The sequence below is a fragment of the Neolamprologus multifasciatus genome, chromosome 22, assembly GCF_963576455.1.
Source record: "Neolamprologus multifasciatus chromosome 22, fNeoMul1.2, whole genome shotgun sequence".
Classification (NCBI taxonomy): domain Eukaryota; kingdom Metazoa; phylum Chordata; class Actinopteri; order Cichliformes; family Cichlidae; genus Neolamprologus; species Neolamprologus multifasciatus.
In genome coordinates, this window is record NC_140459.1 from 1,270,770 (window position 1) to 1,297,546 (window position 26,777).

Genomic DNA, 26,777 nt, shown 5'->3' on the forward strand with positions numbered 1-26,777 from the left:
GACAGTCTCTCCTGCTGTCAACCAAGTTTTACTCTCACTGGATTTAAAGTACAGCTGCATCCAAACTCGTCCATCCTTCTGGACACTTCCCTTAAAGTCAAACACATGTTTTAAAGTCAGACTTTGTGTCATGTTGTATCACATTAATCTTTGGTCCCTGTCATTTTCCCTGTAAATACTTCATTTAAACTCAGGTTTTCTCTCTTATTCATAATTAACTGAAACTTACATTTATACAGAGAAACTGTTACACAGCATCAAACATTTAGGATTCAAAACAAAGACACAATCAGGTTATCACTGTGTAACACTGATGTTTTCTATTAGTTATTCAAACTTTATTACCTTCTATCTTCTCCTTCAGCTTCTTCACTTCTTCCTGTAGCTGACTGTGGTTTTTACTCAGTTCATCATAACGGCTCTGTAACTGAGTCAGGTTGGTTTTTGTGTCTTTAGAGAAAAACAGATTCAAATTAAGTTAAAATGTTCTACAAATATATCTGTGATATAGAACTTGGTGTTTGCTTACCTTGAAGTTCATCCTGGAGCTCAGTGTGGCTGTTCTTCATTTTGTTGAATTCACTCTTGTTCAAAGCATCTGAAATATTTCAGTGAAATCAAAATAAAATAAAATAAAATGAGTGAAACATTGAACAGAAATAATCTTCTTCCTCTGCTTTGTCAAATATCAATAAGAGTCAGAAACTTGCAGCCATTGTTCTTTAACATGTCCTGTGGGTGGAGGTGTTAGAACTACAGGAAATCTGATGAGCTAAATACGTATCAACTGTGAACAAAAACCACTGACAAGATTCAGAATAATTGTGCTTCAGTGTGGAGGAAGAAGGTGAAGAATCAAACAGCATTTCTACACCTGTAGTCAGAGATGTTATCTATATGCTTTGAAAGAACAGACAACACTGGGAATCAACACTTCCTCATATCACAGGTGTTTCCATGTGATCAGGTACTTCCTGTGGAAGTGCAGCTCTCACTGTGTGTTTCCTGTTTCACTTCGAAGGAGTTTGTAGGGCTGAGCTGCCTTTGACTGTGAACAGTTTCTCCTGTTTATGTTAGTTTGGGAGGTCAGCTGCTGTAATTTGGTTTGTTTCTTTTTTTATCTTAACACAAGAAGCTGATTCAAAATGTAAAATCAGTTACCTTTCAAATCCGTCTCCAACTCTGACAGTTTTTAATAGTTTCTTACCTTCCATCTCGTCCTTCAGCTGCTCTTTTTCCAAACTCACCAAAATATCTGGTTAGAAATGCAACAAAACCGAAGATTTAAAATTTAAAATGATTTAAATAAAGTTTTCATTTTCCTATGAGATGAATGGAGCTAACATTAGCTTGTTAGCTAGCTGCTTAATACACCAAGTGAACTAACTAGTCGCACAATGACAGACGGCCACTGTCTAACATAGTGTGACTGCACCTGCATCAGTCTGCAGCAGATGCTGCTGCCTGTCTGCTTTGTTGATATAATCACAGAATCACCGTGTTGAGTGAAGAGTTTGAAGGAACAACAAGAACATTCACTCCACCTCCACAACACACACAAGATATGAGCCAGGAATCATGCACACAGACACACACCTGCTAATCAGTGCTAAGTAACAGACTCATGAAATACTAGAAGCTCAGTCAGCAAAACCAACGTGTTGGTCAGGCTGTACCACACAGCAGCTCATATTATTGATCAGAGAATTCCATTTAAAATGCCACCGTGCAGTTTTTATGAAGAGGAAACTATCCTTAGAGACCAAAACTCATTTGGTCCTGAATGGAAACATGTTTTTAAGGCAGCAAAGGTGCTCATTTAACATGGGAGTCTGTGGGGACTGACTCGCTTTCAGCATCAGCCTCCAGTGGTCATTAAAGGAACTGCAGTTTTTGCTGCTTCTGTGTTGGCTTCATGTACTTCCTGTATTTGCTGTGGCAGAAGGACACGTTCTGGTTGTGAAGCTGCATGTTTGTTGGCTGCTGGGATTCAGTATCAGTCATAGATTCATTTGCAGGAGACGTTCAGAGGTTGTATCTTATCTTACAGCATATGGACAGGATGATGATCCCAGCTAACATCAGGAGGCACAGCACTCTTAGACCCAGTGTAGCACATCTGAAAGAGCCCTTCAGGACTGAAGGAGGATTCTGAGTCTGTGGTCCTGTTAGAAAGCAGTGTGGATGTTGGTTTGTGCTTATTTCCTGTCAGTCTGTGGTCAACAGAAATGTGGTTGTGGTTGTATCAGCTTAACGTCATAAAAGGGTTTGCATAAAAATTTCTTAACTGCATTTATTGTTTCTCTTAACTACAGATAAAACTCTGTGTTGTACAATATGTGTACTTTGTTGAGTTTTTGAGAAAATATCAAACTGAGTTTGCATAAAGCAAAAATGTATAAACTCTTCTTTTTCTAAAGACGTTGAACGTTCACACATAAAAGCACAAACACAGTCACACCTCAGTGTCACAGTTGGTTCGACCCAGGAAGTGTTATTTTCTCAGTTACAGTTTGTTTTCTTGCTGTTGCCTTATAGAGAAACAAACTGTTGAACTGTTGAGGTTCATCCAGTCGATGTGGAAAGTTTGAACCACGTCTCAGTCACTCTTTAAATGAACAACAATTTATATTTCACTTCTTCCCTTTTTATGTCATTCACTAACTTTTCCTTTCATTTCTACATTTTGCGCAGAAAAACTGATGCATTTCATTCATACTTTGTTGCTGGGCCGTCCTGGTTAACACACCTCTGCAACATTACATGAGAGTCGGGTACTCGGCCTCTGGATTTGTAAATCTGGGCTGGTGGGTTCAAACTTCAGGAGATCACACTCCTCAGCCTCCCTAAGAAGGTTTATGTCAGAATATTGAAGGAGACAGTCCATCCAATTGTGAAATCTCAAATTCAGAGCAACAATGTGGTTTCCATGCAACACTGGACTCTTCATGCTCTCAAGGATGTGTAGGACTTTACCCATATAGTCTGCAAGTGTTTTGTGGAGAGAAGACACTTAACCACGTCCTTGGCTGGGCCTGTGTGGGGTGATTAAGGAGTCTGATGTATCAGTCCCACCATTGCTGTCGGTTATCTGCTGCCTGTACAACCAGGATCAGACCTCGGTTCGCATCACTGGCAAATAAATAGATAAATCAGATTTGCCAAATAGACAGAATTTCTGGGCAGGGCCGAAGGAGCTGGAGCTCCTCCACACTGAAAGCTCCTGACTAGGATTACACCTGTGTGCTACTTAGATGAGGTGTTTGAGGTTTGTCCAACTGGAGGACACACTTTGTCTTAATCATTCAATTCAGTTTTACTTCTCCAAATCACAGCAACAGCCTCAAGGTGCTTTATGTTGTGAGGTAGACCCTACAATAACATTACAGTAACAAGTTTGCTGTTTGTGTGTTTTCCAGTGAAGTAGCAGAAACACAGCAGTGTGGGAACAGGAACTAAACACAATCAGGTCTGCAGCATCAAATCATTTCACTTCTAATATTCAAAATCAAACATCTAACATATTGGAATCAAATTGCTCACAGCGTGTCATGATTCCCACCACAATCAGCAGATACAGCACTCCCAGGTTCACTTCAAAAGCTCTGAACCAGCTTCTTCTCACAGCTGGAAGCTTCTTCTCGGTGTGAACATCTACAAAGATAAACAAAAAGTCGTTTATGAAGCACTAATGAGAGACTTTGGAGCTTTTTATTAATCCTCACTGTAGGAATGATCCCAGGAGAAATGAAGTAAATCAGATTTACCAAACAAATTAGTCGAGTTTGTTAAAAAGTTACAGGAACTCAAACAAGGACAAAGTAATATTAGTCCATTCCAGCTGTTGTGATCGCTCGATGCATTTCTGGCCACTTCTTTGTCGCAGCTTTTGAATAGATCAGTGAGAGAAAAACAATCCTCCTCTCAATATAAGGACTACATGACCAAAACTATCCTGATGGACGTGAGGGAACGTAGAATATGAATGAATGAATGATGAATGAATGAATGAATGCTTTATTGGCCATATGCAGGTTGCCCCGCAGAGGAATAGGACCCCCCCCTCCCCCCCTCCCCCCCCCCGACTTACACACACAACAAAGACATCACATGGGAATACAGTCGGAGATCGGCAGCGTTACAGAGAAAACACTGAAAAAGTACACAACAATGGGAAAAGTACAAGCTTATAATATGCTTATCAGTGTATATGTATGTGTGCGTGTCCATAGTTCAGCTGAGACAGTGTCCTTCGCCCTATCAGGCTAAGTAAACAGTCCTCCAGCCAATCCAGGTGGCCTTGCATGGGATGGGAAGAATAGTCATCACACAGTCGTTATCAGGGAGTGTTTGTTCGGCTCCAGCCTTGGGCCCGCAGTTGGCGCCGTGGTGGTGTCCGCATGTTGAAGTTGAAGTTGTTGATTTTTCTTTTATGCGAGCAGCTCAGGAGAATTTCAAGCTGTTCATTAACACTCTGACGCTGGTCTCTCCATCTCCCGTTGGAGAGCCGCGAGCCTCCCCATGATGGTATCAAACTTCTGTTCCGTGGTGTTATCATTCTTTTGATTCTGAGACCTCACAACTGCAGTGAGCCGTTCCACGATGTGATCCAACTTTCGCTCAAGGTTGTCATTTTGAGCAGGCCTCTCTCTGATGTATCCCACCATACGCTCAATGGTGTTGTATTGAGTCTTCACGGCAGCTGTAAGCTTCTCCAAGGTGTTAACCATGCTGCGTTCGTTATGAGAGGTCGCGCCTCGTCCCATCGCTTCGATTCCAGCGGGCAGCTTTGGGGGGGTTTGAACAGCCGGTTCCGCTCTCTTATTTCTCCGATAAGCCAGGGCCATGCCAGCTCCGATCAGCAAGAACCCTGTTATCATGGTTCCGAATAGGTAGATATCTTCAGCATCCTCGATCGACAGTCCTGCCAGGCACATGACCCTCCAGTTCTGCCACCCGTCCATCGTGTATCCGGCAGGGAAAGTCCCTCCAGGACACTCGGGCTCACCCGAGCCCAGACTTCTCATTGAGAAAAGGGTGTCAATAGCATTCAAAGACCAGTTGATCAAATACATAATTCTCTTTAGGTTTTAGAGAACGACAGTGAGAGACTGTTCGAGGGAAAGTAATATACACGAGACAAGACAAGGACACAAGTGGCTAAGCAGGGAAGATAAGGGGAAGGAGGAGAGGAGAAAAAGTGCGACCGCCTTCGCCGAGAGCCAAGAGAAGAAGTGTAGAAACCTGAGGGACAAATATGGAGGACAGTCCCAGAACATTAGTTTCTATGATGATCATCTGCACTCGGGTCAGAGCTGTGAGGAAAGTGTAATGCTGAGGAACAACCATGAACTGTGGAAACTTTAAAGCTGATTTATAACAAACAGAGTGGTGCTGGGTGTGTGTTACTCTGTGTTTGTGCTTCAGTTACACTCAGCTTTCTGCGAGCTGTTTCCATCAGTTTGCTTCTCTCCTCTCTACACTCACTCATACTGCATTTTGATGCAGCTGAATTCACAATGAATCTGCATCTTTCTGTTCCTGTTGTCAGACCACAGAACAACTATGACCTACTGATTTAAACGTGCTGCATTAACTACAGGGGGAAGCTGCTAACACACTGGAGCTGCATACCAAGCTGCTGCTCTGCACCTCTGAAGACGCATTTTTGTAAGCACAACATTGTCGGACAAACTCGACATTCACATATGTTTAAAACAATGACTGTGTGGACAATCTGACTGTATTTACAGTCATGTTATCACTTGGAGAGGAAGCAGAAAGAGCTGTGCTGCTCCTATTGGCTGCTTCTCTCTGTCACTCACAGACCTCTTCCTGAAAGCAGAGCAGCAGCTGAACCAGTTTGACTTGAAGCCACAGACACTGAAACAGTCAGACGGTTAGAAACGGAGCTCCTAACTGGGAGTAAACAGGCCCAGTGCAACAAATGATCTGTGTGCCAGTTTGGACTGAAACTGGAAACATATTCTGGGGACATGTGACACGAACACTAACATGTCTTAAAGTGGTCGGTGTTAAGAGAAATATCTTTAATGTGTATCTGCTCATTATATTGTTTTATGTACTTTAATAAAGGCTTGTAGAGCAAGGCCACTTTTAACTCACAAACTAAGTGAAAAACAGGAAGTTTTAGTGCACAGCCATATTAATATTTAAGACACTGAAATGAGGAACTTGCCATATAAGCAATGTTTGAGACTGTGTGATGTGTAAAGTACCAAAATAAAACCTATATGAAGCACAGTTTATGATTCTAATGTTAGAGATCTTGCAACTGGCGTTTGAGCTGTGCAGAGGTCTCTCTCTTCCGGAAGATGATTGAATAAAAGAAATATCAATATTTTAACACACAGAGTCGGTTTTCTCTGTTCTATCATGGGGACAAAAGAATCGGGTTTAATATCGGATATCAGAGCTTTAAAAGACACTGAACAACACTTTCATCATCAACATTTTCTTTGGTTTTGTCACTTTGATGATTTCCTACTTACCAGCTTCTTGTAGGCCGACGTCAGGGTGCTGCTCTCCATCATCTAACACCTCCACCTCACTTTGCTCTCTCACTCCTCCATCCTCTTGGGACCCTCTGCTGTATTTCACCCTGAAATCTTCAACACTTTGAATTTCTGTAGACATTTTGAGCTGAAAGATCTTTGAGCAGCTTCACCGTCTGTCTGTGTCTTTAAGTCCGACAGCTTTGAAGAGAAAACAAAGAGGAAGTAAAACAGGACAGGTCACAGTTCTTCTGACACGTCAGGAGGCGTCAAACTGTCAGTTATGTACAAATGAAAACAACATTCAACAAGATCTGAAGTTCAGTTACAAGAATGTAAAACACTGAAAGAAGTTTTGTTTTTAATATTTTCTATCACAGAGATAATAAGCTTTAACTCAGCAGCTGCAGTATGTTTATAATAACACGGCTTTGTTAGACGCTGCCTTCTACAAACTGTAAGTACATAGAAGCAGCAGAGAGAAGAAGTGTTTGTGACACAGGAAATATGTCAGAGTGAACTATTTATTCATCTTTATTTTTACCAGCACAGAAACTAACAGGGCAGCGTGGTGCTGCAGTGGTGAGCACCATCACTTCTCAGAAAGAGAGTTCCTGTTTTGGGTGGAGTCTTTCTGTGTAGAGGCTCATGGTCCTGGTCTGTGAGCCAGTGTTTGTGTTTGACGTCTGATTCTGGTTCATTTCATGTTCTGAGGTGAAGTTTTGGTTATGATTGTTGTGTCTCTGTTTGTGTCCCAGGTCTTAGTTTGTTATCTAGCCTCAGGTTTTCTGTTATCATCCCTCCTCTGTGTCCCCGCCCTCTTCCTGTGTTAGTATCTCTCTGTGAAGTCAGTCTTGCCTCCATGTTGATTGGCCTGTTCCCCAGTCGTGTCTCTGTCTTTCTCTCACTCCCTCTGTTCCCTGTGTTCAGTCAGTCTGTGTCTCAGTGTGTGTTTCTGCTGTTTCCTGTTTTACTCTGACAGTCTCTCATCCTGTGTGCATCTTGTTTAGTTTTGCTTCCTGGTCTCGTTAGTTTGATTACGTTCAGCTTTGTTCCCACCTGTGATCTGTTCCCTTGTGTTTCTTCTCACAGCCTCCTTCATTCCCTCCAGCTGTGTGTTCGTCTGTTTAGTAATTCTTGGTCTAGTTATGGTGTTTTTGTAGTCAGTAATAAATTCTCTTTAAGTTTAGTTTCTGTCTCCGACTCCCACATTTTATCTGCTATCCTGCCTTGCCTCACACAGCGGTACATGACAGGAGATCTCGAGCACTAAAATAAAGCAGCAGACTCCGGCCTACAAGTGGCAGCAAGTAGCCGTTTCCTTTCTTGAGGAAAAGCTGAAGTGGAAGCGTTGGCTCACCCCTGGTAGGAGCACATTTTCAGTGGTACTCACCGGACTCTAAGGGGTCCTCAAAGACGTCGTGTTCGTCCACCTGCTGCCCCGCCTGCACCTGATGCTCTGCAGCTGAAAGTGGGCATCATCCACCCATCTCTGGTTGCTCACAGTTGTTGATCAGTCTCTCCGCTGTCCGCTCATTGGCCTGCCTCCTCATAAGCTCTTCCACCTCGATCCTCAAAGAGTTTCCTGTCTGGGGCCATCAGAGGCTCAATTATCCGGTTTCCCTTTTTCCTTCACCAAGAAGAAAAAAAGTGCAGATTTCCTTCTCACGTGGAGCAACAACCTATCACCAGCTGCCGACTCCACCTGGATGATGCCATTTTGCTCGCCGGAGATTTTACGGGCCGGCTCATCACAGGCTCTTCAGCTGGAATGATGTTGCATCAGCAGCTCCAAACTCTCCTATTTCCTCAGGCCGAAGGAGACGACGCTCCTACTATCCTCCCTCTGTGAGTAAAACTGACGATTAGACTCTGCTCTTTGTTCCCACCTGTGGTCTGTTCACTTATTGTTTGTATTCATTGTCTGCATTCCCTTGTGTTGCTTGTTGTTTGGTCTAAACAAATGACCCTGCTGGATTCAGACCACGAGAGACTGCAAACAGAACACAAGAGCCACTGGTACGGTTTGCTTGCAAGAGGAGATTGCCTCCCAGAACTGACACAAGCTCGCCTGTAGCCAACTCCAAACTCCAAACTCCCCTCGCAGCCTTTTATTCAGAGAACACACACTGTGAATGTGTTTGTATGTGTGTGTCTCTGTATACGTGACTTCCTGCAACACAACATATGTTTACAACCGTTTAACAACATCCCTATTCATAAAAGGGTCATCTCCCCCCACCCTGTATATGGCTTAACCCCCTTAATGGTCCACCATATACAAGCATAGGTGAGCCCATAAAGGGCAGGAAGTGGACGTTCCTGAGCAAATAAGCAAACCAGAATCTTTACATGGAATGTGCCTGCAGTTGAACACTATAGCTGTAGCCTCCCCCACCATCCTACATGCAGGGGGGGGGAGAATAGAAACAAGAATATCTTCAATCATGCAGTTTAAACAAGGTTCACAATTCAAAGCACAACAATGACAATTTTTAACAAAGTCACTCCAACACTTGTCATGATCTCCCTCATCCCTCCAGCTGTGTGTTCTAGTTAGTGTTTCCTGGTTTATTTGTTGTGCTTTTGTAATCAAGAACACCATAACTAGGTAGGGACAGGCTTAGGGCGTCGGGGGGTTCCCCAGGAGCATCTTCCTTGGGGGCTCAACCCGGGGTAGCGGTCATGGCCTATTAGGGGCTCTGTTGGCTCTTAGGTGACGGTTTCCTCGTGGCTGCGTGCAGCGGGGCTAGGGGAGGGTCTGTGCTGACAGGCGTGGGTTACTGACCGGGTAGCCTGGCTGCCCCTGGGTGGGTCCAGGACGGGCGTGAGGTTCTGGGGGCGCTCCGGCTCTGGGCTGGGGCCCTGGCCGGGCCTCGGGGGCTTGGGTCCGGGTTGGTGTGTTGCCGGGGTTGTGGGCGGGTGGGTGTATGGGGGGCCCAGTTTTCTCTGTGGTGGGGTCGGGTGGACTGTCCCGGGCTCTGTGGGGCTGGGCAGCGCTGCTGCACTGGGCCCCGGTCCGGATGGGCCTGGGCCCCCTTTCCCTGGTGGGTCGCGGAGTATGGGGGTGCCTACTGGGGTCAGCGGGGAAGCTGGCCCCAGGGAGGGGTCACTTGCCCCTCCCTTCCTTCCCTCCCCATCTCCAGCTGCCTCCCTCTTCCCGCTCCACCACAACCACCCACACATGCAGGGCTTTGGAGTAGGGGTGTGTCACCAGGTTGCAGAGGAGGCATCCCCCGTCCCCCGTCCCCTTCTGGCTGCCTCTGCCTCAATTTTACCAGGGGCAAGGGTACCTAGACCCGGTTCTTAGAGTACGCTTGGGGAGTGTGATTGTGTGTACAGCGTCTCTTTATGTCTGTCTCCACATTGGGTGAGTGTTGAGTAATTGCATATGAGAGCATGAGGGTGGGAATGGATGTTTGTATCTGTGTGTGCCTGTATGTCTGTGTCTATATGTCAGGTTGGATATCAGACGCCACCTCTCTTGGGACATCTCAGGCCCTCCAAAGTTTGGAGGCCTATCTCCCCCCACCACTTCCCCTGCCGGTGGCGGACTCCCTCAGACATCGGTGCGTTGGTGGTTCTTTGTGTCCGGGGATGGGCATCCAGGTACACACCGGCTCACTCCTTGGCGGCTGCTTATTGGGGCCTGGAGCCTGGGGCTCGCTCGGGCCACTTTGGAGGTGGGGTTTCCCCGGCATCTCGGCCTGGGGCTCGGTCACTCAGGCACAGCTGGCTGCCGGCGGAGCTCACGGGCACGTCACTGCAACCCCCCCTGGCTTCTGCTCCGCAGCTGCTGACTGACCCCTCATCTGGGGCTCTCCTCAGCTCTTTCTGGGACAGTGGCACGGCTGCCCCTCTGTTGGTCTTCCTTGGTCTCTTGTGTTCTGGGGGCCTCTGGATGTCTGGAGTTTTGATCTCCTCCATACCTGCTTCATGCCCTGGAGGACGGGGCTGTGGCCCCCCCACACCCTCTAGCAGATCATTATATGAAGGAACCTTTTAAAAAACAAGCAAGCTCATGCTCACAGGTGTACACACGGGTGCTCACACACACAAACTACACCCTTTTTGGCTCCTACCTCAATGCACACTGTGCGCTGTCGATCCTACGTGCTGCACAATAATGTTTAATATTTAGTATTTACTGTCATATTCCCATATATCATTGTGATGTTGTTTATTCTATTACTCTCGTTTTCTTCTGCTTGTTTTCTTTTCTCTTTGTCAACAGGTGATCCAGGTGATCGATATATTTATTTATTTATTTATTTATTTTTGTCTGCTTATTCTGTTGGTTTTTGTTTTTTGCCCTTCTCCCCGTCCCTCTTGTCAGTTGTTTTTCTTTCCCTCTTTCTTTCCCTCTTTCTTTCTCCCAGTCAAGTCTGTCCCATATTCAGCAAGTGAAAATAAAATAAACAATAAAAGGTGAATCAAATAGACCAATACGGCAAGGCTGGGATGGTGCATTTAGTAAAGTAAATCCGTTGGGCATCTTTCTTCGCCTTTAGACAATAATTCTGATGGCAAAAGAACCAAACGGGACAGGAAAAAAAGAAAAAAGAAAAAAAAAAAAAAAAGAACACCATAACTAGCGCAGCAGCCAGACCCTGAACTTCAGCAGGTAACTGATGAGCAGTCAGGCTGCAGCCTCCTTCTCCACCTGTTCATGCTTCTATAGTAGAATCACTGGATAGACCCAGAACAAGCTGGAGAAATTAGATCTCTTGGCTGGCCTGGGAACGCCTTGATGTTCCCTTGGATAAGCTGGAGGAGGTGGCTGTGGAAGTGTGTCTCCCTGTAACCTGAGCCATCCAGCATCCAAGCCCAGTCTGAGTCAGGCAGCCTTCAAACCTTGATGCTGCTGCTAGGTCTGTCAGAGGTGAGAGGTCCCATAATGAAACCAGTTCCAGCTCAGCGACTGCTCCACCAGGGGCATCCCCAGTAACTGGTTGGAGTTTGAGCGTGGACACACTGCCCCAGTGAGTGTACCCCAGCCGGGTATCCCTGTGGAACCAGAGCCAGCGAGCCTAAAGATTTTCCTTTCTATTTGTCTGAGACCTCTGAGTTATCCAGCCAGGCCCCAGGAGGGCTCCTGTCTGCCTCCAAGTCTCCAGAGAAACTCTGCCTTTGCAGCCAATCTTCAAAGCTGCCACTGTTAGCAACACATCCGACCTCCATTTTCATACTGTCCACATGTTCTGACCCTCTTCTCCTCTCTGCTTCCGGGCCAACCCCAACATTGTTTTTGTTTTTTTTACTTTTCTGCTCTCTGGTTTTCATTTAAGTTCTGGGTAAAAATCTTCTTACCGACTGCTGTTAGTGGGCAGGCAGAGAAATCTTACAACAGGTTGGAAGTGAGGTCGTTTAAGGAAACACACACTTTAGTTTCATGGAAATTTCAGCTGTTTTCCTAATTAGAGATGTTTAAACATCCAATGTTTACACGAATGAAACCACTGAGGGGAAAATCTGAACGTCAAGCAGAAAATAAATACATTTTATTTGCTCAACAAAAGCTTCTGCTTACTGCTCCACCATTATCTGTTCAAATGATGACTCAACCAAGATACTGTTTTCACTGTCCAACTCTTCTTTCAGGTCAGTAGATCTTTTACCTGCTCACCTTTACTCATCTTCCTTCTGTGATTCTCTAATGTTATTTTTCATTGAGAAAATTCACACAATACACAAAGACCTGGTTTCCAATGTTCCTGTCATGGTCTGCAGTGGGTGGCTGGAATTTCCATAAGGCTCCTGAACCTACCTGGGATCCGCCCCTGGGCAGGGCCAACTCCTGCACACCTGGAGCCTATTGCAGGCAATCAAGCCAGAGGGATTTAAGCCACACATTGATGTTCATTCACTGCCAGTTCGTCATCAACACATGTTGGTAACAGGCCTTATACTTTAAGTTCTTGCTGTGATTTATCTTGTTAACCAGACTCTCTTGTGCTGCAGTTGCTGTTTTCACCTTGGCTCACGCTCCACCTCCAGACTGTGCCTCCCTCTGTGCCTCACCTGCCTGCCCTCCTGCCATCACACTCCATCTGAAGCCCCGGATCTCAGGTCAGCCTTTCTACGCCACTCAGCCCTCCCTGGATTCTCTTACCCCCCTCTCAACACTCCATGTCCCCTACTGCAACTAAGAATTGCTACCCTTACAACTTGCCACTTCAGAGCTGCCTCCACTACCTCCCTAACTCCACTGTCTTCTCTCTTCAGTGTGACTGTTCCCTGCTCAGCTCCACTCTGCATCCCGTTCCCTCGCCCTAGCCACGTTTCCCAGGCCACGCCACGTCAAACTCCACGTCTTATTGTTTTTTGTCTTTGCTACGTTTTTTGCACTACACCTAATAAATTGTCACATCATCTGCTGTCTCAGCTCTGGGTTTCTGCACCTGAGTCCTGCTCAGTACAGGCCACTCGGCCCCCGTGACAGTTCCCTGTAGCTCTTCCTTTGTGATTCCTCTCCCATCACACTGTTTTTCTGCTTTCCAGCTCCCCTCTGTTACTGATATTTCAGATCTCATCTGTAAGTCAAAACCTTCTACTTGCCAGCGAGACCCCATTCCTACAGTTTTGGTCAAGGCCTGTCTGCCCTCTTTGCTTCCCCTCATATCTGCTATCGTCTATTCTTCATTTACCACTGGAACTCATTTGGCTCTCGGCGAAGGCGGTCGCACTTTTCTCCTCTCCTCCTTCCCCTTATCTTCCCTGCTTAGCCTCTTGTGTCCTTGTCTTGTCTCGTGTGTATTTCACTTCCCTGGATCAGTCTCTCACAGTCTGTGTCTAAAAACCTAAAAGAGAATTATGGATTTGATCAACTGGTCTCTGAATGCTATTGACACCCTTTTCTCAGTCTGGACTCGGGAGAACCCGGGTACACAATGGACGGGTGGCAGACATGGAGGATCGTGTGCCTGGCTGGACTGTCGATCGAGGACGCTGAAGATATCTACCTATTCGGAACCATGATAACAGGGTTCTTGCTGATCGGAGCTGGGTTGGCCCTGGCTTATCGAAGAATTAATAAAGCGGAACCGGCTGTTCAAATCCACACAAGGCTGCCCGCTGGGATTGAAATGATGGGATGAGGTGCGGCTTCTCAGAAAGGGCTCACTGAGTGCAGCACGGTTAAGAACTTGGAGGCGCTTACATCTGCAGGGAATACTCAGAATAACACCTCTGAGCGTATATTGGATTACATCAGGGAAGAATCCACTCGGAACAACACCTCTGGGCAGAAGCTGGATTACATCGCGGATCAATTGGCTGCGGTCGTGAGGTCTCAGAATCTGCTCTGTGAGCAAAAGACTGAAAAGACCACGGAATTGAAGGTAAATAAAATCATGGAGAAACTCGCAGCTATCCAACGGCAGATTGAGAGACCAGTGTCGGAGTGTTAAAAACAGCTTGAAATTCTCATGAGTTGTTTGTAAAAGAAAAATCACCATTATGATGCGGCTACCCCTTCGGCGCCAGCTGTGGGCTCAAGGGCGGAGCTGAACAAAAAAACTCCCTGATAACGACTGTGTTTAGTCTGTTCCTTCCCATTCTGTTTACTTAGCCTTACAGGGCGAAGGACACTGTCTCAGTTGAACTATGGACACGCACACACATACACTTACGCTGATAAGCACTCACACATCCCCCCTCCCCTTCCAATGCCTTCGATGCTTGTTGCCTCCTGGGAACACGAGGCGGGTCTGGGCCCGCGCTGGAGAGTCGGCGCAGTGGCAGGATGGCTGCTGTGTTGCCTGGGATTACTCCTTATCCCCTACCCAACCCTGTGGCTTGTCACTTGCTCTATAATGTTGTGCTGTGGACAGTTGTGTGCTTTCTGTGCAGAGGAGTTTTTTTGTTTCCTGTTCTCACGCTGTCCTCTATAGCCCAGCATGAGCAGAGGTCTCTATTTTTCCTCTTGTACTTTCCCATTGTAGTGTATATTTCAGTGTTTTTTTTCTGTAATACAACCGTTCTCTGACTTGTATGCCCATGGGATGTCTGTGTTGTGTGTGTAAGGTCGGGGGGCGGGTTCATTCCACTGCAGGGCAACCTGCCACTGCATGTGGTGAATACAATTTGAACTTGAACTTGAACTGTTCCTGCTTCCCTCAAAATTGCTGCCATCACCCCAATAGTGAAAAAAACAACTGGTCTAGATCCCAGTAATTTTGATCATTTCCGTCCTATTTCCAATCTACCATTCCTTTCAAATATTCCTGAGAAGATAGTTGCCACACAACTCCACTCACATTTAACTAATAATAATCTGTATGAACAGTTCCAGTCTGGTTTTCATCCCTCCCACAGCACAGAAACAGCACTTATAAAAATAACCAATGATCTTCTTATGGCAGCTGACTCCGGTTTACTTTCCATTCTTATTCTCCTCGATCTGAGCGCTGCTTTCGACACTATTTCTCACTCTGTACTTCTCAGTAGGCTAGCCTCCATCGGTCTCTCCCATACTCCACTAGCCTGGTTTAAATCATACCTGTCTGATTGCACTCAGTTCATTCAACTCAAATCCTTCACTTCTCAGTCCTTTCCTCTGGTCACTGGCGTGCCCCAGGGATCTGTCCTGGGGCCCCTTCTTTTCATTATCTACCTTCTTCTGCTTGGACACATTTTTCATAAATATAATATCCAGTTTCATTGTTATGCTGATGACACCCAGCTTTATCTGTCCACTAAACCTGATTCTGCTCTCCCCCCATCCTCCCTCACCCTCTGCTTAGCCGAACTAAATTCATGGTTCTCTTCTACTTTTCTTAAACTCAACAATAACAAATTTGAGCTTCTCTTGGTCGACTCTAAATCAACATTATTCAGAACCAACAGTTTCTCTATTACGATCAATAACTTGCCGGTCTCCGTTTCTTCCTCTGTGAAAAGTTTGGGTATCATCCTTGACAGTACTCTATCTTTCAATTCACACATTAATAATGTTACTCAGTCTGTATTTTTAATTGTGCAACATTAATCGTCTCCGTTCTTTTCTCACACCACACACCGCTGCCGTTCTTGTTCACAGTGTTGTTACTGCTCGGATCGATTACTGTAATTCACTTCTTTTTGGTCTTACTCAAAAATCCATTAATAAGCTTTAATGTGTCCAGAACTCTGTGGCTCGTATCATCACCAGGACCCCTTCCATCCATCACATCACTCCTGTCCTGCAGCAGCTTTGTTGTTTCCAACCCACTTCAACTTGCTTTCTCCCTGCATGTTTTTTTTTATTGGTTACACACATTAATATTCATGAAGCTTGTTGCTGTATTTTGGTTACAAAGTGTGATTGTGCTGTGCAAGCATGATTATACATTGTGTGTGGTTATATGATGGGAGTGCAGCTCTCCCAGATTGTTGTTGGTAGAATCTGTTCTTCTCAAGGCTGCTTGTTCCCCTTATCAATGTCGTGCACGTAGTCGTATGCGTAGGTTACATAGATAGCAAACAGAAGCATTCTAGCTTTTTAAATGGCAACCTACAACACATACATTAAACCTAATAACTTTTGTATACATTTAAGGCTGTTCATCATCTATCTCTGATGATGATCCCATCTCGGTGTCTTAGATCTTCTTCTTCTCTCTCTCTAGCCCCTCCCCCTGTCTTGCCACCGTGGCTTTCAGCTGCTCTGCTCCTCAACTCTGGAATTCTCGACCTCCTGATTTAAGAAATATCTCTTCCTTTTCTCTCTCTAAGTCTAGACAAAAACTCACTTGTTCAAAATAGCTTATCCCACATAACCTCTCCACTCTGCTATGTTAAATTTGTTTTATGCCTTATAACTTTATGATTGTGTAAACTGCCTGCTTTTCTACTGCTTTTATTATTCTGCTGTGTACAGTGTCCTTGAGTGTTCTTCAAATCAAATGTGGTAAATTTAAACTGATGATGGTGGTACTCTAATGTTTCCATTACTGCCACCATCAGGCCAAACTTCGCTATGATTATAATTATTTAAAGTTGTAGTTATTCTGGGACCACTAACTTTTGTACATTTTGTTTGTACATTTACATACTTTACACTATTTAACCGTTTTTGTTTTTGTTTTTAAAGAAAAGCAGAACGATGTGCAGCCAGAGTTTATTTCATTATTTAAATCAACACACTGAAGTTACAGGTTGCAGACATGGTACAGGAGGGTGGAGCTGCCTGTAGCTGTCTGTGGTGCTGAAGCTTTCAAACATTTCATACCAACACTGACTACAACTGTGACCACAGGGGGCAGCATAGAGCCAGAGAGTGTTAGTGTCGCTGTTCACCCCTATAGTAAGAAACAAGAAGACTGATGAAGGAAAAGCTTCTTCCACTGGTGTAACACACAGGTTTGTATGAAGTCACACTAACTAACCAGCAGTAACCCACATTTGATCAAAGCAGGGGCAGAACTTTAATAACAGGTTATAATGTGTCATCACAGTTGTTGTCAATCCAAACACACTTTCTGATCTTTCTAATGTAACTCACCTCTCCACCTCTCTGGGAACATCTCAGGCCGTCCAAAGTTTGGACGCCTATCTCCCCTCACCAGCTAGATTATTGTGATGGTGTTTATTATGTTGCTCTCTTTTTTGCTTCTTTTATCTTTTTCTCTCAGCGGGTGATCCGGGATTTTTTTTTTTTTTAAGTGCCCTTTCTCACTGTCCTCCTTCCTGTCTTTTTTCTTTTCCTTCATCTTTCTTCCTTTCCTATCCCCCAGCCATGTCTGTCCCGTCTGTAACAGCTAACAGATCATCTGCAGAGGAATGGCTTATTTGAAGAGTTTCAGTCAGGTTTCAGAGCTCATCACAGCACAGAAACAGCTTTAGTGAAGGTTGCAAATGATCTTCTCATGGCCTCTGACAGTTCAATTCAATTGTATTTATATAGCTCCAAATCACAACAACAGTCGCCTCAAGGTGCTTTATATTGTACAGTAGATACAGAGAAAAACCCAACAATCATATGACCCCCTATGAGCAGCACTTTGGCGACAGTGGGAAGGAAAAACTCCCTTTTAACAGGAAGAAACCTCCAGCAGAACCAGGCTCAGGGAGGGGCGGGGCCATCTGCTGCGACCGGTTGGGGTGAGAGAAGGAAATTGTGTGGGATAAAAACATTTCCTCCTGTGTGACTTTCAGAGACTCACTCCCTCACCTACATCTACACGGCGCTCTCCAAACCTGTCGGCCTCCCGGGCATCCATGAGTTCACAGCCATGGGTTTGCTGGACGACAAGATGATCGACTACTTTGACAGCGAGCATCAGGCAACAGTTCCCAGACAGGAGTGGATGAGAGAGCGTTTACCTGCTGATTACTGGGAAAGAGGCACACAGTCCTGCAAGAGCAAGCAGCAGTGGTTCAAGGACAACATCGGCATCCTGATGGAGCGAATGAGACAGAATGACTCAGCCAGTAAGTCTTTGCTGTTTTAATGATTTAATCACTCAGGTAAAATCCATGAAATCTGAATGATCAATAACGAAGCATGACATTAACTAAACTGTCTGTAGAGGAATGTTTGAGCTTGAAGTTCCTCAACTCAGGAACAAATTGTTCCTGCTTACTGGTTTAAATTAAAAAGTTTTTAATGATTTGATTTATGTTCATATTTTCTCCTCTGATGTTTATTTAAACATTATTTATTTATTTCACCCTCCTGCTTCCAGACCTCCACGTTCTTCAGAGGATGGTGGGCTGTAGGGATGGGTACCGGTATCCGGTGCCATGATGGCACCGGTTCTGACATAAACGGTAGTAACCAGACCGAAAAGCAGCGCGCATTTCGGTGCTTTATTTCGGTGCTTTATTTCGGTGCTTTTTTTCCTGAGATGTGATACACTTTGAATTCTAGCCAATCATTTTACGTTTCCGGGGATAGTAGGCGGGTCCAGGTACGTACGTTCTTTTAGAGCAGAGCTACAGATTAAAAATGCCCAAGGCGAAGCGGTCAAAAGTCTTGCTGTACTTCACAGCAAAAGATGCAAACTCAGCAGCCTGCAACAAGTGCTTTAAGGTGATACTGTGATACTGTCAAAGGAGGTAACACCTCAAATCTGATGAAACACCTGGCGACGCATAGCGTTTTTTTTAAAAGCCGAAAAATGCGCCGTATTTGATAGCTTGCTGCGAGACCTCACACCGAGCGCATCTACTGCAGGTGTGGTGCCTGTTATCGGACGAAGAGTTAGCAACATGCCCCAAAAAGCTGAAGAGTAGAGTCCTGGCCCTAGCCCTGCCAGTGTAGCAGAAATGATGAGGATGATGATGGCAGCAGCAGCCGTTCTTCTCTGCGTGAGTAGCTTAATGTTGTTCGTGTATAATTTACGTTGAGTAGGCTAACCACGTTATTACATTAATGCATGTAAGGTGAACTAGCAAACACTATCATAGCTACATGCGGCTGTCTTCTTGTTTGATGGCAGATACTCCCTTCACCCTGGACAAAAAGGCTAAAATGACCAAAGAAAAAGTGGGAAACAGTTAAACATGAGAGGTTTTTGGATAAAGTTTTTTTTTTTCCATTGTTAAAGCACTGCTTCCAGCCAAGAGTGATACCATATATGCCCTATAGCTGCAGAAAAGGATAACATTGTTATCTTTTTACTAAAAAAACAGCTGAACATGAGAAGTTTTTGGACCAATTTTGTGTTCTCCATTCTTTAAGCACCGGTTCGAGCACCGTTTAAGCACCGGCACCGTTTCAAAAGTACCGGTTTGGCACCGGTATCAGATAAAACCTAAACGATACCCATCCCTAGTGGGCTGTGAGGGTGAAACTCAGCCTGACGGCACGCTCAGGTTTGTCCGAGGCGTGTGGATGTACGCCTATGATGGAGACGACTTCCTGTCCTTCGATGATAAAAACGGAGTCTGGGTCGCTCCGACTCCCGAGGCAGAACCCACCAAGAGGAAGTGGGACGGCGTCCAGGTGCTGAAAGAGTACACCAAGGGATACCTGGAGGAGGAGTGCATCGATTGGCTGAGCAAGTTTGTGGATTATGGACAGAAGCAGCTCAAAAGGAAATGTATGTATGACATGAAAAAATTGTGTTTTTAAATTCATTATTAGTGGAGCCTGTAGAAGTAGTTTTAGTTATAAAAGTTAGAAATTCATGAACCCTTTTTTAAATTTTTAGGTCAGTGTGTGACAACATTTCACATTAAAAAGTATCAATAATGTTTTTTGTTTTTTATTTCTGTCTAGTCTATTTTTTAACTGTTGCACCTCCTGAGGTGGAGGTGCAGCCACTGCTGGGCCTTCTTTACCAGGGTGTTGGTGTCGTGGGTCCAGGTGAGATCAGCATAGATGTAGGTGTCCAGAGGAGACCCAGGACAGGAGAGACATTATATATCTCGGCTGACTTGGGAACACCTTGGTGTTTTCCTTTTTTTTTTTGTTTGTTTGTTTTTTTTTTTTTTTCTGTCCCATTTGGTTCTTTAGCCGTCAGAATTGTTGTCTGAAGACCAACAAGGATACCCAATGGATTTATGTTGCCAAATGGATCATCATGGCATTGCCGTATTGGTCGTATTAGTTTTTCTGTGCAGAACAGAAACGATTGATGTTTGCTGATAGTGTGCAGCTCGTTTCCTCCACCGTCTCCATTCAGACACATCTGCATGTAGAACTGTGAAACTCTTCAACAACAGTCAGTCTGGATCACAGTAAACTGTAGGATTACACTTCAGCATGTGATTCATTCACACTGCATGTTAATGAACATGCTGCTGAGGTCTGATGATGACATCAGAGTTGAGCTGCTTCACACATGCAGAACAAACCACTGAGTTCATCCATGATCACTGACAGTCTGTGTTACGTCTGTTTACAGGACGCAGACGTGGAGCCAACGACAACCAAGGTAACATCTTTATTTTTCTCTTATGAAGTTTGATGCTCAGAGACTCGAGTCAGTCTGAGCCGATCCTTTAACACCTTTAATCTGACAGTAACAGGACAGTAGCTGTCTGTCAGTTTGGTCCCTGCAGGATCACAGACAGTCTGTGACTCAGGTCCCTTCAGAGAGCTCTGCTCTCATGTTGGTCCCTGTGTTCAGTGTAGGTCAGCAGTTCATGTAACGAGCACATGTTTAACCTGTGGGAGAACACAAACCCACAGAGAGGCTCCAGCTGAGTTTGAACCCACAACCTTCCTGCTCACATCCCAAATACTGCATCTACTGCTTCCATACTGCTCCTGACACTTCCTGTGAAACACTGCCACCTGGTGGTGAAGTTTGAAATAAAGTGTGGTGAGGTCTGATTAAGAGCGACTCCTTTAAATGAGCAGCACAGCAGATCTTTGGTTCCTGCTCTCTCCTCTGTTTGTGCAGCTCAGTCTGCTGCTGAGCTCCTTCCTTTACAACAGCTGGGCTCCACACAGCCAGCTGTGAGCTTTGGCTCCACCCTGCAGTGGTTCACACCTGAGCCCGACAGGTGAAACATGGCTGCTGTCAGGTGTGTGCAGAGGACAGAGGTTCCTCTCTGTGACTGCGCTGCTCAGTTTCACTGACACTTTAAATCTTTATGAAACAAACAGAAGAAAAACTCAGACGTACTTTTGACTTTCAGTGTCTCTGTGGAGTCACTGCTCTTTAACTTAACTCTGTTAAAATGTAATTTTTTATATGAACAGATCAAAAGAATCAAACATGAAGCACTGACTGAATAAATATGTCTTTTGTGTTTGTTTACAGATTCTCCTCGGGTTGTTTACACTACTACACCACGTAAGCACTTCATTTTTCTGCTCTGGTTTTTGGTAAAGTTTTTCTTTTAATTTAAGTTTTAACACATAAGCTCTTATTATTTGATGTGGTAATAATATTTATACAGCAGCAGCTGAAAACCATAACCTCCTAGGACCTGCGTCCACATATGTGGACGTCACATTTTGGGTTATTTAGACCAAAATACTTAATTTTGCTCTACAAGGGCCTGATATCCATGTATGAGGACATTATGCTGCTACTGTTCTATCAACATTTTAAACGAATATCCTCATACGTGGCTCTGATTTTTCATAAAAACAAAAATAAGGTAAAAAAAATCTGGTAATTCTTTGTTTTTACATTTATCGGGCCCCAATCAGCCCAAATATCAAAGAGAAATTAAAAATGCTGCTGTGGAAGAGTTCAGGTCTTAGGAGGTTAAAGCTGATTTTAACCTGCAGTTCATAAATAAAAGAATAAACAGAAACAGATCAGCTTCAAATGTTTCCTCACATGTGGAGCAGTTTGTCCTTAACTAACCTGTGTGTGTGTGAGAGAGAGAGATTACCTTTTTTGTAACAACAAACAAAAACAAAACAAACAAAACAAAAAGGTTTTTAGGATAGTCGAGTCATTTCACCAAACTGTGAGATCACAGGACAGCTTATGAGGATTTAAGGTACACAGGTGTGATCATTGTAATGGGGTGACAGTAGTTGATTCTTTGTTAATAAGGCCTTGATGAGTTTTGGGACAAATTGAGTGAATTGCAGAAACAAATTATCACTAACATCACATGAGTTTGTGGCTTAAGTTTGGTGTTTTGCTTCATTCAGCTCAAACTGTTTGTCGTCTTTACAGGAAGTGTAGCAGCACACCTACAACAAAGGATAAACTTTAACATTTTGTGTGTGTGTTTCTAGGAGGGGACACTGACTATGACGAGGAGGCTGATGAAGACTCTGATGAAGTCAAAGCTCTCAGAGGCAGCAACAGTAAGTCTTTCTCAGCTAACGTGTTGTATCAATGTGTAATATTTTTGTGTCATTTTTGTGTGTAAAGTTACATAATTTTGTACTCTGGTTTGACTGATTTTAAACTCATGTTGCAGCTGAATACTGTGCTTTTTTTCCTTTCACAGTGTCCATTGACCAAGACAGTGATTACGATAGCTCTGACTCTGGTGTCTCTGACTGATCTCTCGTAAGTATCTCAGATGTGCTTCACAGATTCACAATGAGTTAATTTAGGATATTAGAAAGTTGACATATGGAGAGGGATGCACCAGCCTGATATTGGTCTTGCAAAGCTGGATCAATAAGTTGTTAGACATTAATGAACGTGATGATTATGACATTTGGAATTATTGTACTAACTAGAAAGCGAAAATTTCAGAAGAAATTTTAAGTGTGCCTATGCCGCTGCTAATCAGTGTAGTTTGCCATTCATACGGCTACAGAGAGCAAAACTCAGCAGAGCAGCCATTCTCCACCATGAACTATGGTAAAAACAAACACCGCTCGCGCCTCACAGATGACAGCTTACAGTTTTGTGTAAAGATGAGGTGACTTCGTACAGCCCCGATTTGCAGACGCTGTGCACAGAGGTTCATGAGCAGAAGTCCCATTGTACCACGGCAGACAACAATGTTTGCATGAACACGCTTTGTAGCATTACTTTATTCTTTATTCTTTATTCTGAATGATTAACAATGGTCTACAGCCAATATTGTGAATTAATATACAAACTTTGGTTGTAAGATTCAGATAACTTTAATAAAAGCTAAATATTTTATATGAGAGTAAGAAAGAAAAGTATTTCTTTGTGCCCCCCTTTTCCCTGTTAATGCCCTACCTGGCCCCCTGGCAAAACTTTGCTAGATCCGCCCCTGCACAGTTACCAGCTGTCAGCTACTTAGAAAACAGAAACAGTTCATAACTTCCCTTCAACTCATCCATGTCACCTAAAAGGTAAACCTGTTTCTCCATCACCTGTTCAGCTCTGATGATTCAGTAAGGACATCTCCTGGTTTCATGTTTCCCTCTCACCACATATCCAAACCATCATGACCAGCAGCTTTACAGCTGTGGCTCCAGCAAACATCAGCTGATACTAGAAATTAATATTAAATCAATTCTAACAACAGCTGATCAAACGTGCTGCTGTTGTTTAGCGACATCCACTGGTTTCCTCTTTCTGGTGCAAAGTGATAAACAAACAAGAGAGAAAAGCCGATCAGCTGATCATTGATCAGTTTCATGATTGAAGTTGCAACAGGTGAGAGAGGGGGAGAATGACAGGGGAAGAGGCAGCTGTGCAGCAACGACAGAATAACTCCAGCTTTGTGTCTTTTTCCATTCTAGCTGAAGTTCGGGACAAACGGTGTCTCTTCTGAGCTCAACACAAAACGCGTAATATTTTCTCTGAATGTGGGACGATTTCGTTTGTACGGGACGGTTGGAAACTCTACTAACTAACCTTATAAATAAAATAAAGTTCAACATCAGTAACATCATAGCACCACCCAGCTGTATAGAAACTCCGTCATGCTAGCTAGAATAATAGCTAAAATAATAATGATAAATATAAATAGTTTATTTTACACTTTACAGATTAAAAATCTGAGGTATAATGTGGTTCTTTAGCTTTCCATGAAATGGGTTTTAAAAGTGTTCATGCTTCCTCAATCTGAACCTTCATGACAGCAAAATTTATGAGTCAGTTTTGATAAGTTTAAAACTTTTAGAGTAAATCATAAATCTGAAAACATGTTTGTAAAGATATTTGAAACATTGTCACTGGTTTATGCACCTGTGAGAATAGTTTCATACCGATTGGACACAAAGCAGACGCTAAAGTCTGCATCTGATAAAGTGGGCGGAGCTCAGCAGTCACACCTGCTGCCTCTGCAGGAAACATCTCCAGGCAGGTGGAAGAAAATGTTTTAGTGTGACGTCTGTTAATGCATATAATGTTTTTATGTAGGAGAAATATAATTAAAATCATAATATTTAGAAGTGAATACATAAAATAAAATGGTTGGATACTAAACAAAGCATAAATGTAATGTGAAGGTTGGTGCTTTAACCCTTTCACTGTAAGTTGGCTTAATGAATCAGACCTTTACAAACAGCCAGACCTCAGGTGCTCATGAGAATTAAATGATTTTAGATATTCTGGTGTGATCATTGTAATGGGGGCGTGGCATAAACTGATTATCTCCTTTTTTATTATCGTTTCTGAGTTTTTGGCCAAATTGAGTGAACTTCTAGATGATTACAAAAACTACAGTCTGTCTGTGTAAATACATTTATTGTTTTATTGTGCCTTAAATATTCATTTGCAGTGAAACTTTGTTTGAAAATAGAGAAACTTTTTCTGTGGGAAATTTAGGGCAGAAATCTGGAAAATGTTGTGTTTCAGTATTTTCTTGCATTTACATGTAAGCTCTTAATTTGAAAAGTTCTGTTTCCAAGGTAATTTCTACTTTTATTCAGCACGAGCTAGGATTACTTTATTGATCGGATAAGATGCTTTAATTATATTCTAGATTAAGTTTGAACTTTACGGTAAAAGGTTCAGTCCACATGATGAAACTGTCTGTGGATGAATCAGTGAAATATTTGCTGTAAGACTCAAATTCTTCTTGTAATCCTGAAATGTCTTCCATTGTGTGGGCGTTTACTGATAATAATGATGGATTGTAAAGCATCGTATATTTGAAGATTGTGTTCTTTCTTTAAAAAAGTTATTCTGTTTACTTTTTTCCCCCATTTAAAAATAAAAATTTCATTTGTTTGTTTCTATTTTTTCTGTAATAAAAAAAATAAGAATAAGAACGTGTAAGACTTTTAATTCATTTGAAAGCCTGATGCTTAGCCTCGTCCACCCCAGCTGTGAAACTCAGAAACCAGTCTTGTTATCATCTATCGTCCACCTGGGCCTTACACAGAGTTTCTGTCTGATTTCTCAGACTTTATATCTAATTTAGTTCTGAGCTCAGATAAAATAATTATTGTGGCTGATTTTAACATCCATGTAGATGCTAAAAATGACAGCCTCAACATGGCATTTAATCTGTTGTTAGACTCAATTGGTTTCTCTCAAAATATAAAAGAACCCACCCACCACTTTAATCACACTCTAGATCTTGTTTTAACATATGGCATAGAAACTGAACATTTAACAGTGTTTCCTGAAAACCGTCTCCTGTCTGATCATTTCCTGATAACATTTACATTTACAATAATTGATTACACAGCAGTGGAGTGTAGGGATGGGTATCGTTTAGGTTTTATCCGATACCGGTGCCAAACCGGTACTTTTGAAACGGTGCCGGTGCTTAAACGGTGCTTAAAGAATGGAGAACACACACTTTGTCCAAAAACCTCTCATGTTCAGCTGTTTTTGTAAAAAGATAACAATGTTAGCCTTTTTCCTGCAGCTATAGGGCATATATGGTATCACTCTTGGCTGGAAGCAGTGCTTAAACATGGAAAAAACACAAACTTTGTCCAAAAAGACCTCTCATATTTAACTGTTTTCCACTTTTTCTTTGGGTCATTTTAGCCTTTTTAACCAGAAGGGTGAAGGAGAGTATCTGCCATCAAACAAGAAGACAGCTGCATGTAACTACGACGGTGTTTGCTAGTTCACCTTACATGCATTAATGTAATAACGTGCTCTAAAAGAACGTACGTACCTGGGGCCCGCCTACTATCCTCGGAAACGTAAAATGATTGCTAGAATACTGAAGCGTATGACATCTCAGGAAAATAAAGCACCGAAATGTGCGCTGCTTTTCGGTCTGGTGTACTACCGTTTATTACCGGTACCCATCCTAGTGGAGAGCAGACTTTATCACAGTAGATGTCTTTGTGAAAGTGCTGTAATTAAGTTTAAGAATATAATCCACCCACTGTTATCATCTTCATGCTCATAGAGCAGAGCAGCTATCTGAACGCTACTCCAACAGAGGTCGATTATCTTGTTAATAACTTTGACTCTTCACTACGTACGACTCTGGATACTGTAGCTCTGGTGAAAAATAGAGGCCTTGAAAGAGAAGAAACTTGACTCCGTGAACCTTTTGTGTCTGTCTCTGTGACCATGTGTCGTCCTCTGCTATTCTCTTGTGGGGTGTCCCACAGGACTCAGTTCTAGGCCCCCTAAATTTTTTTTAAATCAACAGACTTTAACCGTGTCCACTGTGAGGGTTGTTGTTTCTGGACTTTTCCTTTCTGTCATGCTGAAATGAACTTTGACCTTCAGTATGTTAACGCTGTGCAGGCAGCTCGCTGCAAACTAAGCAGGAAGGTAAAGTTGTGTTTTGATGTAAGTGAAGAAGAAGAAGGAAAGCTGTTTTAAACGGATTTCATCTTCACTTATTCACACGTTGTAAGGTTTGACAAACTGAAATTTGTGCTGGTTTCAGTCTCTTGGTTCCTGATTTGTAGGCTAAAAGTAAGAAGCAGCTACTTTCAGCTGTTTGAGAGAAACTGAAGAAGACGTTTACTGAAGTTTTAGGGACCAACAGACTGATGAATAAACC

The 26,777-nt window shown here is 43.5% G+C and overlaps 2 protein-coding genes across 5 annotated transcripts in view; both read left to right on the plus strand.

The window, feature by feature from the left end:
* Window positions 1-26,777, plus strand: part of LOC146492503 (class I histocompatibility antigen, F10 alpha chain-like) — a 168,189-nt gene that overhangs the window by 48,245 nt on the left and 93,167 nt on the right. Inside the window, exon 6 of one of the 4 annotated variants that reach the window (XM_085149214.1) lies at window positions 20,348-20,377. The exons of the other annotated variants lie outside the window; for them this stretch is intronic. Coding sequence (XP_085005340.1) covers window positions 20,348-20,377 — 30 coding nt within the window. The remainder of the gene's footprint in view (window positions 1-20,347; window positions 20,378-26,777) is intronic. 4 annotated transcript variants of the gene reach the window in all.
* On the plus strand, window positions 17,648-19,893 carry LOC146492505 (major histocompatibility complex class I-related protein 1-like). Its single transcript, XM_085149273.1, has 3 exons — window positions 17,648-17,927; window positions 18,182-18,211; window positions 19,274-19,893. The coding sequence occupies exons 1-3, from the start codon at window positions 17,729-17,731 to the stop codon at window positions 19,570-19,572; spliced, it is 528 nt and encodes a 175-aa protein (XP_085005399.1). The 5' UTR covers window positions 17,648-17,728; the 3' UTR covers window positions 19,573-19,893.

Excerpts from the sequence above, each read along its gene's own strand:
- LOC146492505 (XM_085149273.1), top strand. The coding sequence starts at position 17,729 with ATGGGTTTGCTGGACGACAAGATGATCGACTACTTTGACAGCGAGCAT. Across the intron at positions 17,928-18,181 it reads GAGACAGAATGACTCAGCCA|ACCTCCACGTTCTTCAGAGG; the intron begins GTAAGTCTTTGC and ends TCCTGCTTCCAG. Across the intron at positions 18,212-19,273 it reads TCTTCAGAGGATGGTGGGCT|TGGGCTGTGAGGGTGAAACT; the intron begins GTAGGGATGGGT and ends ACCCATCCCTAG.